The sequence below is a fragment of the Amblyomma americanum genome, chromosome 1, assembly GCF_052857255.1.
Source record: "Amblyomma americanum isolate KBUSLIRL-KWMA chromosome 1, ASM5285725v1, whole genome shotgun sequence".
Lineage (NCBI taxonomy): Eukaryota > Metazoa > Arthropoda > Arachnida > Ixodida > Ixodidae > Amblyomma > Amblyomma americanum.
Window position 1 is genome coordinate 107,644,174 of NC_135497.1, and position 17,555 is coordinate 107,661,728.

The following is a 17,555-nucleotide window of genomic DNA, read 5'->3' on the forward strand; positions in this document are numbered from 1 at the left end:
AATGTTTTTGACAAATGTATGCAATTTCTACTTTAGATATCTAATGTGGTTGGCCATGAAACGGATATATCAAACTCCCCAGCACCAAACTCTGCCTGTTTGGATGGCAGGCGGCAGGCTACGCACACTGCACAAGTGGCTGGTGGTGATGCCGCATGTGTTTGCGGCAAGGTTTTGCACTTTTATCTCGCACTCGCCACCAGCGGCGTGTAGGGTTGCAGTCTGGCAGTCAGCACACGTTCATGCCTCTGCCGTCCATCGACAGCACACTGGAAGCAGTAGCGCAGGTGGTTGCAAGCTTTCAGTAACAATCCTGTGCTCAAGTCGGCTGTCGCGGAGGTGGTGAAAACAGCGATAGCTTTCGCTCCGACGTACCACTTTCCATGCGGCATGACTGTGATGCAGAGAAGACACCATAGCCGGCGCTCAACCTGCTCTTGTCAAGCAGCGCGGGCAAGCCAACCAAACTGGCGCTCGGTTTTTTGCGGCCTTCGGAACAGCCACGCATGAGCGCCTTCGAAACGGCGGCAAAACCTCGAAAAACGTCTCTTCATTTCTCTAGTAAGAACTGTCAGAAGTGCTATGCCTTTAATGATTAAACAGTGCCGCTGTTGCACGCAGTGCGTTTCTGACAAAATTTTATATTACAAATTTCGGCTGCTATAGCGAACTATTTTACGATTTTTTACTTGTTTGCTGTAACCAGGTTTCACTATTATTTTTCTTGCAGTGCAAAGAAATCTTGTAGTATGTGCTCATGTGGCATTTTCTTTTTGTGTAATTATGTCAATGTGAAGTCACAAACTGAAGGAAGGCTGTACCATAGTGGCAAATATTAAAATTTTTGTGCAATATTTGGAACGACATCTAGTGCTGTTAACTCTTCGCATTTATCTTCAAAGCACAGTACTAGTGGCCAGATAAAATGTGGTTTGTTGATGACTAATGCTTTGGATGGGCACTTGATGACAATGGGATGGCAGAGATGTCCCGGGAGAGAACGGATTTTTAGGACATAGCTTTGTTCGATTCAGCCGTGGTACTCTGCACCGCCGGTACCGGTTCACGGTGCGCTGCACCAAAGCCCTCGATTCACAGCGCCCCCTGCACCACTGCCCGCGATTGATTTGGGTGCAGCCGTGGTGTCGCTGTGGTGCAAGGAACCTTGGCACCCTCCGCGAAGGAGGTGCAGGAAAGTTGTGCACGTGTTGACAGCCTTAGCAGATGACGTTTGCAGCCGATGATCGCAATGCTCGTCAATATCCATGGACAACTTGCGCACGTTTTCCCCGTCGCCGACGGATCCGGCGTCACTTTCCGTGAGAATGACGGAGAAATCTACTCAACAACACGAGGTAGCTGTTCTGAGTTTCAGCTCCGAAGCGTTGTGACAGACCGCCCATGTGCATGCGCCAGTTCACACGAATTTTTTTTTTTTTTTTTCAGACGGGGCAACAACTGTGTTGCCCACACGATGACATCTCCACTGATGTCGATTAGGAATTCCAGAACTCTTTTCAGGCACAGCGAAACCGAGGACTTAAACACATCGAATGTGTCGGTGATCCATACATGCTGTTCTGCGTGCCCAGGTAGCTGAGGGCAATGAGGCACGACTTCTCAGCGGGACTTTGTGGGCGCCCTCCTCGAGGCGTCGGAAAATGTATAGATGCCTCAAAGCGCACTAAAAGTTCCTCGAACGTCTCTTGTGACAACCTGAACAGTCTCACAAATCCAAAGCCGAAATATCTAGCTACAACGCTTTCGTAGTAATTGGAAATTCGGTTGCGGTCTGTCCGAACCAACTGCGTTGCTGTGAAGGAAAGCACTGCATCGGCTTCCTCATCCTCACTGTCAGGGGACTCAACAAACCATAAAACTGACTTCGACAATGTTGTTGTTCATGGTCTCACGAGGCACGAAAACAGACGCACCGCAAGAACTGACAGCACAACGGACAAGGCCACGAGCTGCGGCGAGCAGACAAGGCCTGTGCGTGCGCCCCCGATTGAAAATTGCCGCACCAGTGAGGTGTGGCGCTTCTGACGCATTGCATGCACCTACACCACAGAAGTGGAACTGCACCGCGCGGCACCTGGCCGGCACCAGCGGCACTTTTCAAGATTTGGTGGTGGGAACCAGTTCTGAATCGAACGAAGCTCATATGTGCATGTAGGTGGGATCCTTCGATCCTCTAGAGCAAGCTCATTAGCTCCAACGTAAAGGCTGGCTACCACCAATGTTCTGTATGCTCCAGATGATAGGCGCAGACCGAGATTATGAACAGGGTCTAATATTTTCAGATAGGATGCTCTTGCTGAACCATATGCTATGCACCCGGAGCTTGAAGCGCACCAGACAGTGAGATTTGTAAAAGGCATGCTGTCTCGGACCCCCACCATTTTCAGTACAGCACTTTTAAGACATTGAGGGCTTGAGATGCTTTCTTTTTAAGGTTGTTAATGTGTGGTAGAAATGTGAGTTTCTTGTCAAAAGTGACACCTACAAATTTGTGTTCGTTTAATTGGTAGTGCGGTTTGGTTCAGGTATAGATTGGGATTGACCTGTAGGCCTTTGTTGCAATGAGAACGGCTACAGTTTTTTTAGGGGAAAACGAATTCATTTCTCTCTGCCCAAGCAGCCAGTTTATTTAGTGTGATTTGTACTTGTCTTTGACAGGTAAATATGCTGGAGGAAGCACATGCTATCTGTAGGTCATCTACATAAACTGAATACATTATGAACTTGGGTATTACTTTAGCTACGGAATTCATTTTTATTATGAATTGTGTCGTGCTTAGTATACACCCCTGGAGTATGCCATTCCCTTGGGTGAAAGTCATGGAGAGAGTTGCTCCTAGGCAGGACCGGAACATGCAGTTACAATAAATCAACATGCTTTCTTAAATCCACACTGATGTATGTCTAAATGTTATCGGGATTCAAGTACGAAGGTCAGTCTAAAGTTTACTACACTTTCGAAAGATTTAGCAATGCAGCTGGTGAGCGCTATCGGTTAACTGCTAGGACTTGTTGGTAGTTTTCCGGGTTTCAGGAAAGGTACCATGACGGCTTTTTTCCATTCCTCAGGTATTCTCCCAGTTATCCATATTTTATTAAAGAATTTCAACGGTGCCTCAACAGCAGTGCCCGAGAGATGGGCAAGCATAGCATAATGCACATTGTCTGGGCCTGGTGCTGTTTTTTTTTTTGTTTGAGGATAATACTTCAATTCCTGTATAGCGTGATAACTTGATAAGTTGATTGTAGTTCTCATGCATGCCTGCTGCAGAGGGAAGTTTTTGTTTTCCGCTATTGCCTTGTGCTTCTGGAATGTGTCTGTAAAGTTAGATGAACTTGAGACTTCAGCAAAATGCTTGCCCAATATAATGGCCTGTTCTTCTAATGATGTTTGTCTCCTGGGTGTTGTCAACAGCGGAAGTTTGAAAGCAGTATGGTCACAAAAGAATTTACAAACTTTTCCCTACATTTTCATTGAAAGTATTTAACTCTTTATTCAGAACACATATTTCTGCCAGGTGGTTTTCTCAGCATTTTTTCGAACGTACCGCGCTGCTCTGGCCTGGCCTTTTTAAAGGTAAGCAAGTTCTCTGCAGTAGGATAACAACACAGAGCATCCCAGGCTTTGTTTGCTGTTTTTTTTTTTGCCAATGTGTATTCTTGTGTCCACCATACCGTTTCTTCTGTGCGAGTCGTGTAGTTTGTGAGATGGCTAGTGTTGTGGCCGATTAATTTTGTCTATGGTGAGGTCTTCAGAAAATTCCTTTTCCAGAGTGGCATCTGTTCCAAAAAGTCCGTGAGGTGAAGTTTCCAGCGCTGCGGCCTTGTGGGGATTATTGGAGTAGACGATGACAGACTGATGCCAGCAGGTAGGTGATAGGTGATCACTTCCCAGAGAGTCATTTAAAATAACCCATTTAAAATCGTTAAAAATGGATGGTGATGTGAAAGCTAGATCGAGGAAGCTCATTTTTGTGGAGCTTGTGCAACAATATGTGGCCTTTTTTGTATTTAAAAGACCTACATCATTTGCGAGGATAAAATCTTCGATTATTTTGCCCCTAGAGTCACAGCTTTCACTTCTCCAAAAAGGAGAATGAGCATTAAAATCCCCAACCACTAGATTTGGCTCCGGCAGTTAATCAATTAGGTCTAGATTTTGGACTGTTAATGCGAGATGTGGAGGAAGGCATACAGAACATGTTGTTATTGTTTTGTAGCTGACGATGCTGACTGTAACCACCTCAAGTTTTGTTTTAAGTTTGGTTTCTTGAGCAGGGATGCCGCTTTGAATGACAATTGTGACGCCTCCTGAGAGTCTATTTGCATGCTCGCGATTGCATCGGAGTGTTTTCCAATGTCTCAGAATATTCACATGTTGTGGACCAAGGTTGGCTTCCTGAAGACAAAGCTATACAGGCAACATTGACCCTAGAATATGAGTTTTGTCACTGTAATTCCTGAGCAGTCCTCTACAGTTCCAGTGAACTAAGACAATCATGCTCGTATGTTTTTGGTAGGGATGGATGCAATTTACTTCATTTCTAGGCCCGTTCACTCAAGAGAGCTGCTCCGCCACTGCAAAGCGAACAGACTGGGAGTTACATCCATCACCTCACTAGAGGTGCTGGAGGACCGCGCAGAAGCCGCGAGTGTGTTGGTTTTAGGCCTCCCCCAGCAGGGGGAAGTCCTGCGGGTTGCTGACCCGTGAGCCGGAGCTCCCCACTTTGGCAGAGCAGCATTCGCTGTCCCTGTTTGGGGCGTGGGCAGATGCTGGAGTGCTATGTGATGCACCACTCCTGCGCACCACATCAGCAAAGTTTGTTTTTGTGGAAAAGTTAAAAACTGTTCTTTGAATGGAAGGGTCGTCGTGCTTCCTTAAATATGATATTTTGTTTTGCCTTAATTGTAATAACATATTTCACATTCTTCCATGAGGGACATGACCTTGAATAGGCACGATGATCACCTTTGCAGCTTGTGCAGTGAAGTGCTGCTCCTTCAGTTTTCAGAAGAATGTTCTTTTGAGGCGCATTTAGTGAAAGTTTCACAGTCATGGCAGCTTTGCAACCCATGAGCGTACATTTGGTATTTGAAGCATCTTTGCAGAATTGAAATGTAATGCCTGATGCTTATTTTCAGATAGCCTGCTTGGGACTCTGGGAGTGTGCTCGAGTTGAAAGTCAGGACCAGATGTTTTGTGGGTAGTATCTCTTTGTCATCCTTCCTTATTATGATATAATGTACATTTATGACATTCTGGTTTCTGAGACCCTCAAGCATCTCTTCCTCAGTGAGGTGGATGAAATCTGATTCAGAAATCACACCACAGACGCTGTTTAGAGATCGGTGTGCTGTGATTGACACAGGGGTGTTGTCGCCGATGGACACATCGGAGAGCTTCGAGTATTGCACAGTCTTTGAGTTCCAGTAGTAAATCACCAAATCTTTGACAGTTTGTATCCTGGACCCAAGGCATCAGTTATACACTTCGAGACTAAGAAAGGGGACATAGTGCAGTTTTTTCTGTTTTGCCACTATGAAGAACATGGAACTTTGGGAATGTTTCTTTTGCTTTCTTGAAAAACTTGGCTGTGACTTCATTACGCCCTCTTTTGTGAGGGCAATCATTTTGGGGGAAAGGGGGAGCCATAAAAATATGTATGGTTCGGCTGTGGTGCCAGCCACTCACCAAGGAGCCCAACAAGGAGATGGGACAGGAACTTGTGAGCAAGTCCTACCTACGCCAGCTGTACACCACGACTACAACCAAATATGGGGCAACTCAGGTTATTCACTCCACACAAGGTTAGCCCTAGCCACAAGGAAAAAAGGAAAGACCAAGAAGAGAGGACCAGACAAGAGAGTTGTGAGAAAGAAGATAGAAAAGTGAAAGATGAAGGGAAGGATAGGAAAAGGTGACTGCCGGTTTCCCCCGGTCGGGTCAGGCCGGAGGTGACGTCTACGGGAAGCTGGGGCCAAAGTGGCATGTCACTTCCGCTGAGGGGCCTTAGAGGTCCAAACGCTCGGCATCGGCTCAACCACCGGGATTCCCTTTTCCCCGGACATGGCTGAGCCATGCATGGCTAAGCGAGGGTGCTCAGGCCCGTGGTGACGCACTGCTCACCATCATCCCATCCTCCCCCTGCGGAGATGTCCCTGTGGATGCTCGGGAACCCGAGGTGTCGCAACTCACCAACATCTGCATGTTGCAGATGCCTCTGCAGGGCCTGGTTTACTGAGCTTCTAGACCTCTGCCAAAGGCAGCCGCACACTACAAAGGGGTCATGTGTGCGCCAGCACAACTCGGCACCCCAAGCGCAGAGCAGACACATGTTTATGTGCGCAGACTGCAACAAGGCACTGTACATAGAGCCATATTTCAAGGGCTACCATACTCTTCAGTACTACTGAACATTTTTGCAGTTCTCAATGATACTGGAACCCAAACACTGTCCTTAATTGTTTCCAACTTCTTTTCCCTGACTTTACACATTTTGTTTATATTCAAAATCTGCAATAAAAAAAAATCTGACCACATGGAAAGTTTTTTTCGAAAAAATTTGACAATCAAAAAGTTAAGTAGCCACCTCAGAGTCAAATCTATCAACTTAAATTTACCAAAGGCATGTGGTCTGCCATAACAATACTGGGAACCGATAACACAGTGAAGGAATTTGTTCCCCGCTCCACGTGTTAACAAAACAAACACCAGCAGCCTAAATTTCACTAATAAAATGAATCAACAGTCATTGGAGCCACCTTGCATGCAACAGAAGCTTACGTTAGGGGCCTTGGAGTCACTCAGCTTTCGCTTCATGGGCAGCTGCTGCTGGCGAGACTTGCGGCGTGTCATTGGCATTGGAGGCAGAGGATTCTCATCATCATCAGACTCTCGATCTGATGGGGCATCAGGTGGCTCTGAATCAGCCGATACAACCTCCTCCATTTGGATGTCTTGAGCCTCTAGAGGAACTTGTTTTACCGATGACTCCTCCTCTGGAGCAGCACTGGTTACAACTGATGCAGCATTATCAGCAGGAGCCTTAATTTTAGTTGTGCTGGGAGCCTTCACCTCAGGTGGGATCCGCAGCTGAAATACACCACAGTAGCGTAGTGACCTCATGTTCATTTGCACCTGCCTGAACACTACACCATGACCACTTTTATAGCAAATCCTACACTGCCTGCTGAGTTGCACAAAATGCACGACTATCAGAACAAAATGCATAAAATTTCACAGCCCCAGTTTCTCACACATTGGTTTGCTAGTGAGATGCAACAAGGGTGCCGACAACTATGTATCATAGGGTACAGAAAACAAATGCTGCCCGTGCACTTGCATTATGGATAAGTCAACAATAACTTTAGCCTGCATCCAGTATGCATCAACTGCACACCGACAGTGTGCACCAACTGTAGTCCCATCCTTAAATGCACGCCCTGCATGCATTTTCGCATGATACGGCAGGCATTATAAGAGTACAAGTATATAGGAGGCTATGGCTCTACAATTTGACCTTAACAGCTTTAAAAGCCTAAAATCATTTAAATGTTGAAAACTGCAATTTTCTTCCTGCATATTGTTCATACAAAAATCACACCATTGAAGAGCATTTCATTTCCTGAACAAGCCGCCACAGTGGCTTGGTAGTTATGGTGCTCGACTGCTGACCCGAAAGACTCGGGTTCAATCCCCGACGTGTCGGTCGCGTTTCTATAGAGGCGAAATGCTAAAGGCTCGTGTACTGTGCAATGTCAGTGCACGTTAAAGAACCCCAGGCGGTCGAAATTACTTGGAGCCCTCCACTACGGCGTCCTTCATAGCCTGGGTCACTTAGGGACGTTAAACCCCATAAAACCAAGCCATTTCTTGAACATACTTGGCACAGCCCAACGCCAAGTATGCTCAGCTGTAATTCAATAGGGGTGATGCGTAGCTAGTCAACACATGAAAAAAAGAAGTAGGCGAACATTACATGAGGCTAGCCTCACTCACGAAAAAAATAATAATAAATTGTAAATTATGAGGTTTAATGTCCCGAAACAACATACAGGCTATGAAGGATGCCACAGTGGAGCGCTCTGAAAGAGTTCAGACTAACTGGGGTTGATTCTTTAACATGCACTGACATCACACAGCACATGGGCAGGCACCTTTTGTGTTTCACCTCCATCGAAAAGTGGTCTTCGCAGCTGGGAATGAATCAGAAGTCTTCCGGCTCAGTAGCTGAGCGCCTCAACCACACAGCCACCATGGCCACTCAGACAAAAGGACAACTTACTAGTGACGAACTTCCTTCATCGAGTTCTTTGTCCAGGAGCAGCACACTGATAGGACCTTGCTCAGATTTTGCATGCAGCCAGTAATTCTTGTCTACAGTCTGCAAGAGAAGCAGTGCTTTCATTAAAAAAAAAAAACTTCAAATCAGAAGTTCAGTACAGCACTGTCATGTTGAATTTCTCCCATTTTCTGCAGAAAGCAGGAGCTCGCTGCCTAGTTTGCAGCAAAGCATATGGAAGTCACTTTGCTTGTTAGGCCTAACAGCCACTTGATATAATGCGAGCTCTGTGCACATTTGACAGGAACGTTATCACCTTCACAATCTCTGCTGCTGACAGTTGTAAGCCGCTGTCATGCCCTCGGAGTCAAATTCTTTTCGTATGCCTTCCTCATAACTTGCAATAATCACACAGAAAATGGTGAAAAGCACAGAAATGTGCCATAAACACAAAGCAGAAACCCACCCAAACTACAGGAAATATAATATGATGGCTCCCACGTCACAACACCTGAAACGTGCTTATCAAACTACCAGACTTCACTTCGTCTGGAAAGTTGACCGAAAGTGCGCATTAGCCCTGAACGGTTTTTAATAAAGGTTTCAGTCATTGCACAAACCTGCGAAATTTATTCGTGGCAGATGTAGCTTCACCAACTTTAGCTTTTATTCGGCTTTAACTACCGTAATACTCGTGAAGGGGTTGCACTTTTTTTCCGCTGTTTTGACGAAGTGTGGCTCTTACATGGGACCAGCATTTTTCCAGAAAATTTTTCCAACTACAGTGGAGCCCAGATTATACCTTTCTTTTCGTGCTGCAACATGCATTTTTATGACGAATCAGTACAGTCCTAGCGAATCCTTCAAATATATAACGTATTGAAAGTATGCGTGATGGGACGCGCGCCCTACAACTGCTGCAAATTAACTGATCAAAGTAAAACAGGTCACTAGATCAGTTTAATGGCAAACGTCATGTGATTCAAAGTTAATATTAAGATCCGCCAAAGATCTGGTGCTCAAATGATAATAATAATGCCTTGTCCAACAGTTCGGAGTGGCACGCCACATGTGCGGCTTGCCGCTGTCAGTGCAAGGTGGCGTTCGCCTGGCCTGCTTTTCCGTGTGCTTCACTGTTGGAAGGTCCAGTGGAAATCAATTCTGTGTTCACTTTAATCTGAGGTTATTATGCAATGGTAAACTGGTAGCAAAGTTAGACCTTTTATAGTAAACCGTAACTATATTTAAAGCACTTTGAAGTAAGACATGACGTTGGGAGGTTTCTTGGCATTCTAAGCGCTTTTGCTGCATTACTACCGCATGTATCGTCTGCTCCTAACAGGCACTGCGCCATCACAAGGAAATCCACTGCTATTTTATGCGCTCCTCTCTGGTGTGAATGCCAAGTGCACAAGACATTTCAGCAGCGCTTAAGCACCGCATGTTCGCAGTTCCAGGCAGAGTCCGGCATGCGAAACGACGTGTGCGTGTTCATATGGAGTGTCACAGGCAGTGTCACACAAGCAAAAATATGCACACATGAAGCAATTCTTGCGGCTGACTTTTTTGTTTTTTAACAATTTTTTACGAAAGCACAGCTCTCCTGCATGCAATTCATTTTTTCAGAAAAATATATCTCCAAACAGGGCTTGCGACAATTTTGTGCTTAAAAATTTAGAGGTTCACTTAAAATTTGGGAGTTTTCCGCACAGTTTGGGAGAGTTGGCAGGCATGAAAAAAAGAACACTAACAGCTTGTACATTCCTTCTCAGTATTGGAAGCAAAATTTCCTCTCTGATGGGTACAACCAAATAGCATAATGGGTGCTTGATGGGCTGTCAAGATTCATCAAATGCCATAGCTCAGTCAGCTGACAAGGCTCGTTTCCAGACTTAAAAAGGCATCTACTTGGGCTACTTGGCATGACATCTTGTACAGTTAATTGCACTAAAGTTTAGAGGGGTCAGAGGGGCACAACAGACAGAACACATCCTTTAGAAACTGTAGCCAAATTAACTGTGCAACATTTCTAGACAACATGGAAACTTTTTTTTTATGTTGAGCAAAAGACAAAACTGCAAGTCCCCGACTACTTTACTGTGTCTGGCCTCTTTTCTTCCACATGCACAACTGCTGAAAATGACAAAACGCAACACATGCCAGCCTCATCAGTGGCATTCATCAAAAGCAAAAGAATGTGCAGACAAGCCAGCTTCATCTGTAGCCGTTATCACAGAAATCTGCTGATCAAACTAGGCTCATTTCAAAGCTTCAAGGACCCATGGCAAAATTTGTAGTGCGACAAAAGTGGCACACAGAAAGATATGCACAACGAATACTACAGGTTCTGTGGTTCTTTCCTGCGCCTCATTACTTTCAGACTTGAAAGTTTTTATTTATTTATCTATTTACCCTCAGGTCCAGAGGCATTACAGAGGGAAGCGGCTACAAAACACACCAAAAATGAATAAAAATGTAGTAAAATTATATTCCCAATCATATAATGTTAGTTAAACAGTTTCGAAAAAGTTGGTTATTATTAATTGACAGAATTTAAGCAGGAAGGTGGTTCCAGTCACAAGACGTAAGAGGAATAAAAGAATGAAAAGAAGTTTTTGTATTACAACAATCAATTCCGACCTTGAGAATGTGACCAATGTGATGGGAATAGTAGAACGGTTCAAGAATTAGTTTGCTGTGCAGAATGGGATGGTGAAAAAGTTTGTGAAATTTTACAGTGAGACGCTAAAGACGAAAAAGCTCAAGGCTACTTTTCACTGTTGATATACTAGCTGTCCGGTTGTACCATATTTATATGAATCTAGACCGACAGTTTTTTTTTTTAAACATGAGATATGAAACTCTTAGGTCGGCGTTGATTTTTTGTCATTCTATTTCATTCTATTCATAAACTACAACAACGCACAAAAACGGAAAAAAAAGTTGCACGCAGGTGGCACCACCACGAAACACCAACAGAAGACTGCACTGTATCCGCTACTATCCGTAGCTGATGCCGATCAAATTACACACGAGCGCTGGCTGCCATTTTGACCACGTTTTCTCTTTGTGTGGCGGTGTGCACACATTCCACGGCAGTGCAAGTTTTTCACACTTGATGTTTCACCAACATCATGGCACTAAACAAGTGGCATCATTATAGTACTGCCTTCAAGTGAAAAGTTTGCTCGCTGGTTGCTGCATAGGAGTCTTCAAACCTGCAAGCCAGTCAGGACTTCGTCGTGGACAAAAAGAATGTTCGCCGTTGGAGGGGGCAGCGTGATAAACTTTTTGCTGGCACCGCAATGAGGAGTGCCTTCACAGGTCCCAAGAAAGGCCGCCATCACGAACTGAAATCAGCACTGGCAGAGTTCGTGAAATTGTGGAGATCAGCAGCACTTCCAGTGACCACAGAAATGCTACAGACCAGAGTGAGATAGCTGGCAATAGAGCGAGGCATTCCACGGGACCAGTTCAAAGCCAGCAGGGGCTGGTTGCAGAAGTTTATGAAGCACTTTGGCTTCAGCCTCCGACGTCGCATGTTCATTTGTCAGAAGCTGCTCAGAGACTTCGAGGAAAAGCTAATTATATTTCAGTGCTTCGTCACTAAGAAGAGTGTAGAGCATGGCTATGCCCTAGCACAAATCGGAAACAGCAATCAAGCCCCCATATGGTTTGATATGCCAGAGGCATGCACCATGAATGAGGAAGGTGTGAAGGAAGCGAAAGTGGGCTTGGCTGGCTACAAGAGAAGCAACGCATGACAGTGATGTGCTGCATGGCGGATGGGCATAAGCTGCCGGCCTATATAATTTTCAAGAGGAAGATGCTTCTGGCTCAGGAAGTGTTCCCGAGGAACATCATTGTCCAAGCTGATGAAAATGAATAGATAGCAAGTGAAATGGTTGAAAAATGGATAAGAATGGTTTGGCAGTGGCATCCAGGGGCTCTCTTATCCAAACATTCCCTCTGTGTCCTGGATCTTTACCATGGGCACCTGACCGCCAAAGGCGGTACCGACATTGCAGTAATACCTGGCAGCATGATGTGCACCTAAAAAGCCTTCTAAGGATCGGCTGCACAAGTTCTACATGAACTGGCCGACTGAAACGCACGAGCTAACTCCAACAGGCCACATCAAGCCTGCGTTGCTAAGAGTTGTAGCTAGCTGGATCTCTGCAGCCGGGGATGACATCTCGGAAAGCTTGAAAGCTCGCTCCGAAAGTGCAGCATTTCCAATGCACTTGACAGGACAGAAGGTTGTGCACTGTACGAAGAGGACAGTGATAAGGAGGTCAACGATGACAAGGGCAAGTGAGCGGGAGAAGAATGACTTTGCATTTGCTAATAATCAGTTCTAGGAGCCCTGTATTACACCAGTTCACTATAGCGGTTACATCATTTTGCAGAAATGTAGCATCATTATTGTTAGTTATTTAACAAATAATGCAGTTGTTAGCAAAAAATTAATATTAGAGATCACAATAGGGAAGATCATTTATGCAGATAAGGAACAAAAGTGGCCCAAGAACAGATCCTTGTGGCACATCAAAATGCACATGTGTAAAAGAAAAATTATGGCTGTTACAAATTGTGAACAATTAGTAAGCAAACATTCAATCCATTTCAAAAACTGCAGTCAACACCGAACTGTTTTACCTTGTGAAGAAGCAGCTTGTGAGAAACCTAGTTGAACACTTCAGACTAAAAGAATATGGTCGGGACCGATGAATGGTCTAAAATGTGGTGTAGTTTGCGCGTGAAGGATACAAACTGCGTTGCGCATGAATATGATTTTTGAAAGCCACGCTGAGATTACACAAAAAATAAATTTGATACCAGGATGTTACCTGCAAAAAATGACAATCTAATAGCTTGTAGCATGCACTGGGGAGAGAAATGGGTGGGTAGTTTGTAGGATTAGTTTTATCGTCGGATTTGTGTAGTGGAACCACCTTCCCTATTTTCCAAAGAGTAGGAAGTGATGCATCCAGTGACTGTTGAAAAATTTTTTTTTCAGATTACTGAAATTAAATTCATTTATTATTTAGAAACTTGACTGTTATTAGGCAAGTTATCACTAAACAATACCTTGCATGTCAACAAATGTTCTGGGGGCATCTCAATGAAGTTGTAATTGTTTGACGGAAGAAAACACGAGAGAAGTTTTTCAAGAAGGAATCGTTAAGGAGGGTCGCACGCCGACTCGCATGAACAGGGTTATGTGATGAGTCTTCTAGTGCTATGTGGTCTAAGTAGACAGTTAACTACGCAACAAAACTGTGCCATGAACCTGTAGCAACTAGTCTGCACCGATGTCCTTCTATGTCTAAAGCCCATTTTTCATAGTCATCATGGCACCATTACATTGGTCGTGAAATTTGAAGGCTGCTCATTAGTATAGATGATGGCGCAATCAGACAGCCTCGAACTGTGCATCACAGCAAAATATTTGAGACAGAAGCATTCTAGGCTGTACAAAGAGGTCATTCTTGAAGTTGATTACCCACCTGCCTAAGATCAGGCACACTAATGACTGTGTCGGGAGGTCCACGCAGACTGAGCAGTGTGCTGTCAGGAAAGCAACTTCGCAGAGCTCGTGTGGTAATATGGGCCCGCGCCGCATTGGAGGCATCCTCGACGATGTTGCGCAAGCTCTGCTGAGCCCAGGCCTTGTGCTCATCTAGGGTGGCCTCAGCTGCCTCAAGCTCTTCGAGCTCAGCCTGGAGCACTTGCAGCCGTTCACTCAACTCCAGTGTATTGCAGCCAGGTCCTGCACCTCTGCCAAAAAAGCACCCCATCAGCTCTTGTGTAAGATAAAACAGGAACACATTTCAGCAGTACAGCACAATACAAAGGTTAAAATTAAGACCGCAGCCACCATGCTAAGTAGCACACAGGCAAAACAAAGAACTCTCTTTTTTTCTCTCTGTGTTTGTCCATGCGTGTGTGTTTGTATGAGTTACAGAGAGAGAGCACGCATGTGTGTGGTAATATACTCTCCACATACAAGTATATCACAACGAGCCCATCATTTCCTACCTTTGTGCCCTTGTGTGCTAAACCAGAGCTTTGTATTAACTATGTAAAGCTGTAGTCCTAGAAGCAACAGTTTGGCCTTTTAAACGGTGCATCAAAGTATCGAAAATACAGTATCAAGTATCTGTGTCGGAAATCAAATTTTGTTCAGTTTGGTACTTTGTATCAGTATCAGAAATACAATTTTTGAGGGTACCGGGTAACAGTACCTAAGATACTTTTTTCAAGCATCGTGCCCAGCGTTGCTGCTCACCAACATCCCCCTACGGTGATGCCCTTGCGGATGCTTGGGAAACCGTGGTATCGCAACTCACCACCATCTATGCTGCAGATGCCCCTATGGGGCGGGGCGCCCTCTAGTGCTGGGATACGTCATGTCCCACATTTATGTCCCACGTCGATGCAACTGAGGTTAGTGTGCTGCCCCGCTAGGTGAAGAAGCTCTTAATGCAGGCCATGCTGTTTGCTGTAGCATGAAGGCATGCAAAGCATCATCCATCACCGTAAAAACCTTCTATGTGCAGACATCGCAGGTGAAATAAAAACTGCATGACGCATATGTGGCTGGTTTGGTGAGCAAAACCTTCGCCTGCGACACGTACCGAAACAACTATAATTGTGGGAAGAAAGGTGGCAGGCAAATATTAGACAGGTGTATGGAGAGCAAAACAAGGGTGCCATAAAAATTTTAAACCCTTGTCCAATTCTCTGGTACCTGCGGACTCCAGCATTTTAAGACGTCACATAGTGCACTTTTATGCAAGTACGTACACGCCAAGCATACAGCCAGTGGCCCCATTTTCCATCTTACTTCAGCACACACGCCACTGCATCTGGCTGCCTGGGCAAGCACAGCACAAAGAATCGTGGTCTGAGCAAAACAAAACACATATACAAAGTAGCAGTGACGGTGTGCAAGGATGCATTTCAGCGCCTCTGATTTCTCTTAGAGTACCACATGAAGGCAACAATTGTGATTGATGTAAACTGTGAACAAGCCTAGACAAATATTTTTCAGCAGCAATCACTTGACAAGCGAAGTAGCTACGGCGTGAAAAAGAACCCGTAACTATTTCTCCCTTGTTGCCACATACGCTAACTGCTGGTACGGGTTGTGGAGGTAGGTCCACGTCTCCGTAAAGTTCTGCACTCACCTCGAATTTTATGAATCCAGCTACTACTGACTGCAAGCATCACATACATTAAATTGTACAGGAAACAGATGTTTTACAGCGACAGGTGCTAACGGCCCGTTCCCTGTGTTTCACATCATAGTAGTAGTAGTAGAGTAGTAGTAGTAGTAGTAGTAGTAGTAGGTGTGTAACCAGAGGGTGGTTACCACGGAAACCACTCGAAGGGCAGTTTCTGCGGAATGAGAAGGGAATGGACGTGAGCACAGGAATGTGTAACTGGAGAGTGGTTACCACAGGAACCACCTGACCGTCTGAAAGGTGGTTACCATGGAAGGAGGAGGGTATAGAGATGGCGTAAGAATGCACAAACAAAACGGAGTTGCCACGGGCACCAACTAGAGAGTGGTTACCATTGAAGGAGGAGGGTATGTCAAGAGTGTAGGAATGTGTAACTGGAGGATGGCTGCCACAGGAACCATTCGGAGTATGGTTATCACAGAATGAGGAGGGAGAGTAAGCCGACAGCGGAGAAATGCAGCACGTGCCGTGTGTGGCAGCTGCTGCAAAATGCTGTGCCCGAGAGGCTCAGTAGCAGTGCCGCCAAATACCTGGAACGGTGGACCAGAGAGGATCACTAGCCGAAGAAAAAGTTCAAGTCGGGAACTAAAAAAAGAATGCTCTATAACTATATATATATGCATGTTACTCTCCAATTTTTTACCCGAATATATCGTGAAATAAAAATACCACCACTGAATGTCATGTTTTTTTTTATTTCTCAAAAAGTACCGCTATGGTCAAGTGGTTACTGCTGAAAAATGTTTCCTTCGACACAGATTCAAAATTTACATTAGTCAGAATCACTGATGCCAGTGGTGCTCCGAAAGGAAACATTGAAGCTGAAATGCGCACTGCAAGCCATCATAGCCTCGGTCGCAGTCTTTTCAATATGAACAGAGATTATCCTAGAAACGGAAAAACAAGGATTGTGCAGACACACAAACGACAAGACAGCTGCAGCGCTAATCTTGTCATTTCTATGTTTCTTCATAGTCATTTTTCCGCACTCGTTTAAATGTTTACAATAAGCAACCGACCAGCACACACATAGAAAGCTCAGAACCTAGAGGGAATGTATCAGGCAAGTAGTTGAGAATTTTTTCCGGGGGGGCCCAAGGGAATTCCTTCTAGCTGCACAATACAATATTTTGGGTGAGTTGGTTACATACTTTTATATTAACAGTGCAAAGACGGCACAAAAGAAGAGGAGGACACAACAGCGCTGACTGTCAACTAAATTTTATTCGAGGGCCAGCAGAATCTTATACCATCTGGCGACCAGAAAGGAAAAAAAAACAACAAAACCAAAATCAAGCGCGAAAGGTACAAGCACCGGCGGTTAGCTGGCACGTGTCAAATTTCACACTCTAGGTATCCGATTTCTTTTTGGGACAATGCCACCGATGGTGCACTTACGCAGTCGTCCTAAAATCGTACCACTGGTTTTAACGCATGAAACACCACTTAATGATTCCATCAGGTTCTTAGATCTGCCCTGCACTTCACTCCATCACGTGTGTGTTGGTCTTATGAGCCTCGAGCTCAAAAACCCATCCTGCCATATGCATCAGCTCAATTCTAAACTTGTAAAGAGGGCCATTATTCATTCCGTTTTTAATAATGTTTTAAAAAAAGCGTTATGAGCACAGTATGGGACAAAGCTTTGCGAAACAAGTCGATCACCTTACGAAGGCTGGCTACCCGTCCGAAATTGGCAGCAAAACAGCAGAAAAGCTTGAACCCTCGGAACACTAGCGACCCGGGCAGGCAAACAGAAAAAGAAAGGTTGTTGGTATGCCTTACCTCCATCAGGTTTCGCACAACCTCAGAAAAATTGGAAGCAGGGCAGGTGTCAATGTTGTTTTTTCAGCGCTGAAAAAAACTTTCCAGCATGTGCAAAAAAAGTCGACTGCAGGAATTACCAACCTCAAATAAAATTTAGTTGACAGTCGGCAACGCTGTAGTGTCCTCCTCTTCTTTTATGCCGTCTTAGCCACGGGGACTGTTTTGTTCTATGCGA

General features: G+C 44.9%; 1 protein-coding gene across 2 annotated transcripts in view; it reads right to left on the reverse strand.

The window, feature by feature from the left end:
* LOC144113416 (transcription factor E2F5-like) overlaps positions 1 to 17,555 on the reverse strand; it is a 57,203-nt gene that overhangs the window by 37,153 nt on the left and 2,495 nt on the right. For both annotated transcript variants that reach the window (XM_077646484.1, XM_077646483.1), the window contains exons 3-5: positions 13,814 to 14,084; positions 8,307 to 8,405; positions 6,806 to 7,114 (exon numbers count right to left, since the gene is read on the reverse strand). In XM_077646484.1, the coding sequence (XP_077502610.1) occupies positions 6,806 to 7,114; positions 8,307 to 8,405; positions 13,814 to 14,084 (679 nt within the window). The remainder of the gene's footprint in view (positions 1 to 6,805; positions 7,115 to 8,306; positions 8,406 to 13,813; positions 14,085 to 17,555) is intronic.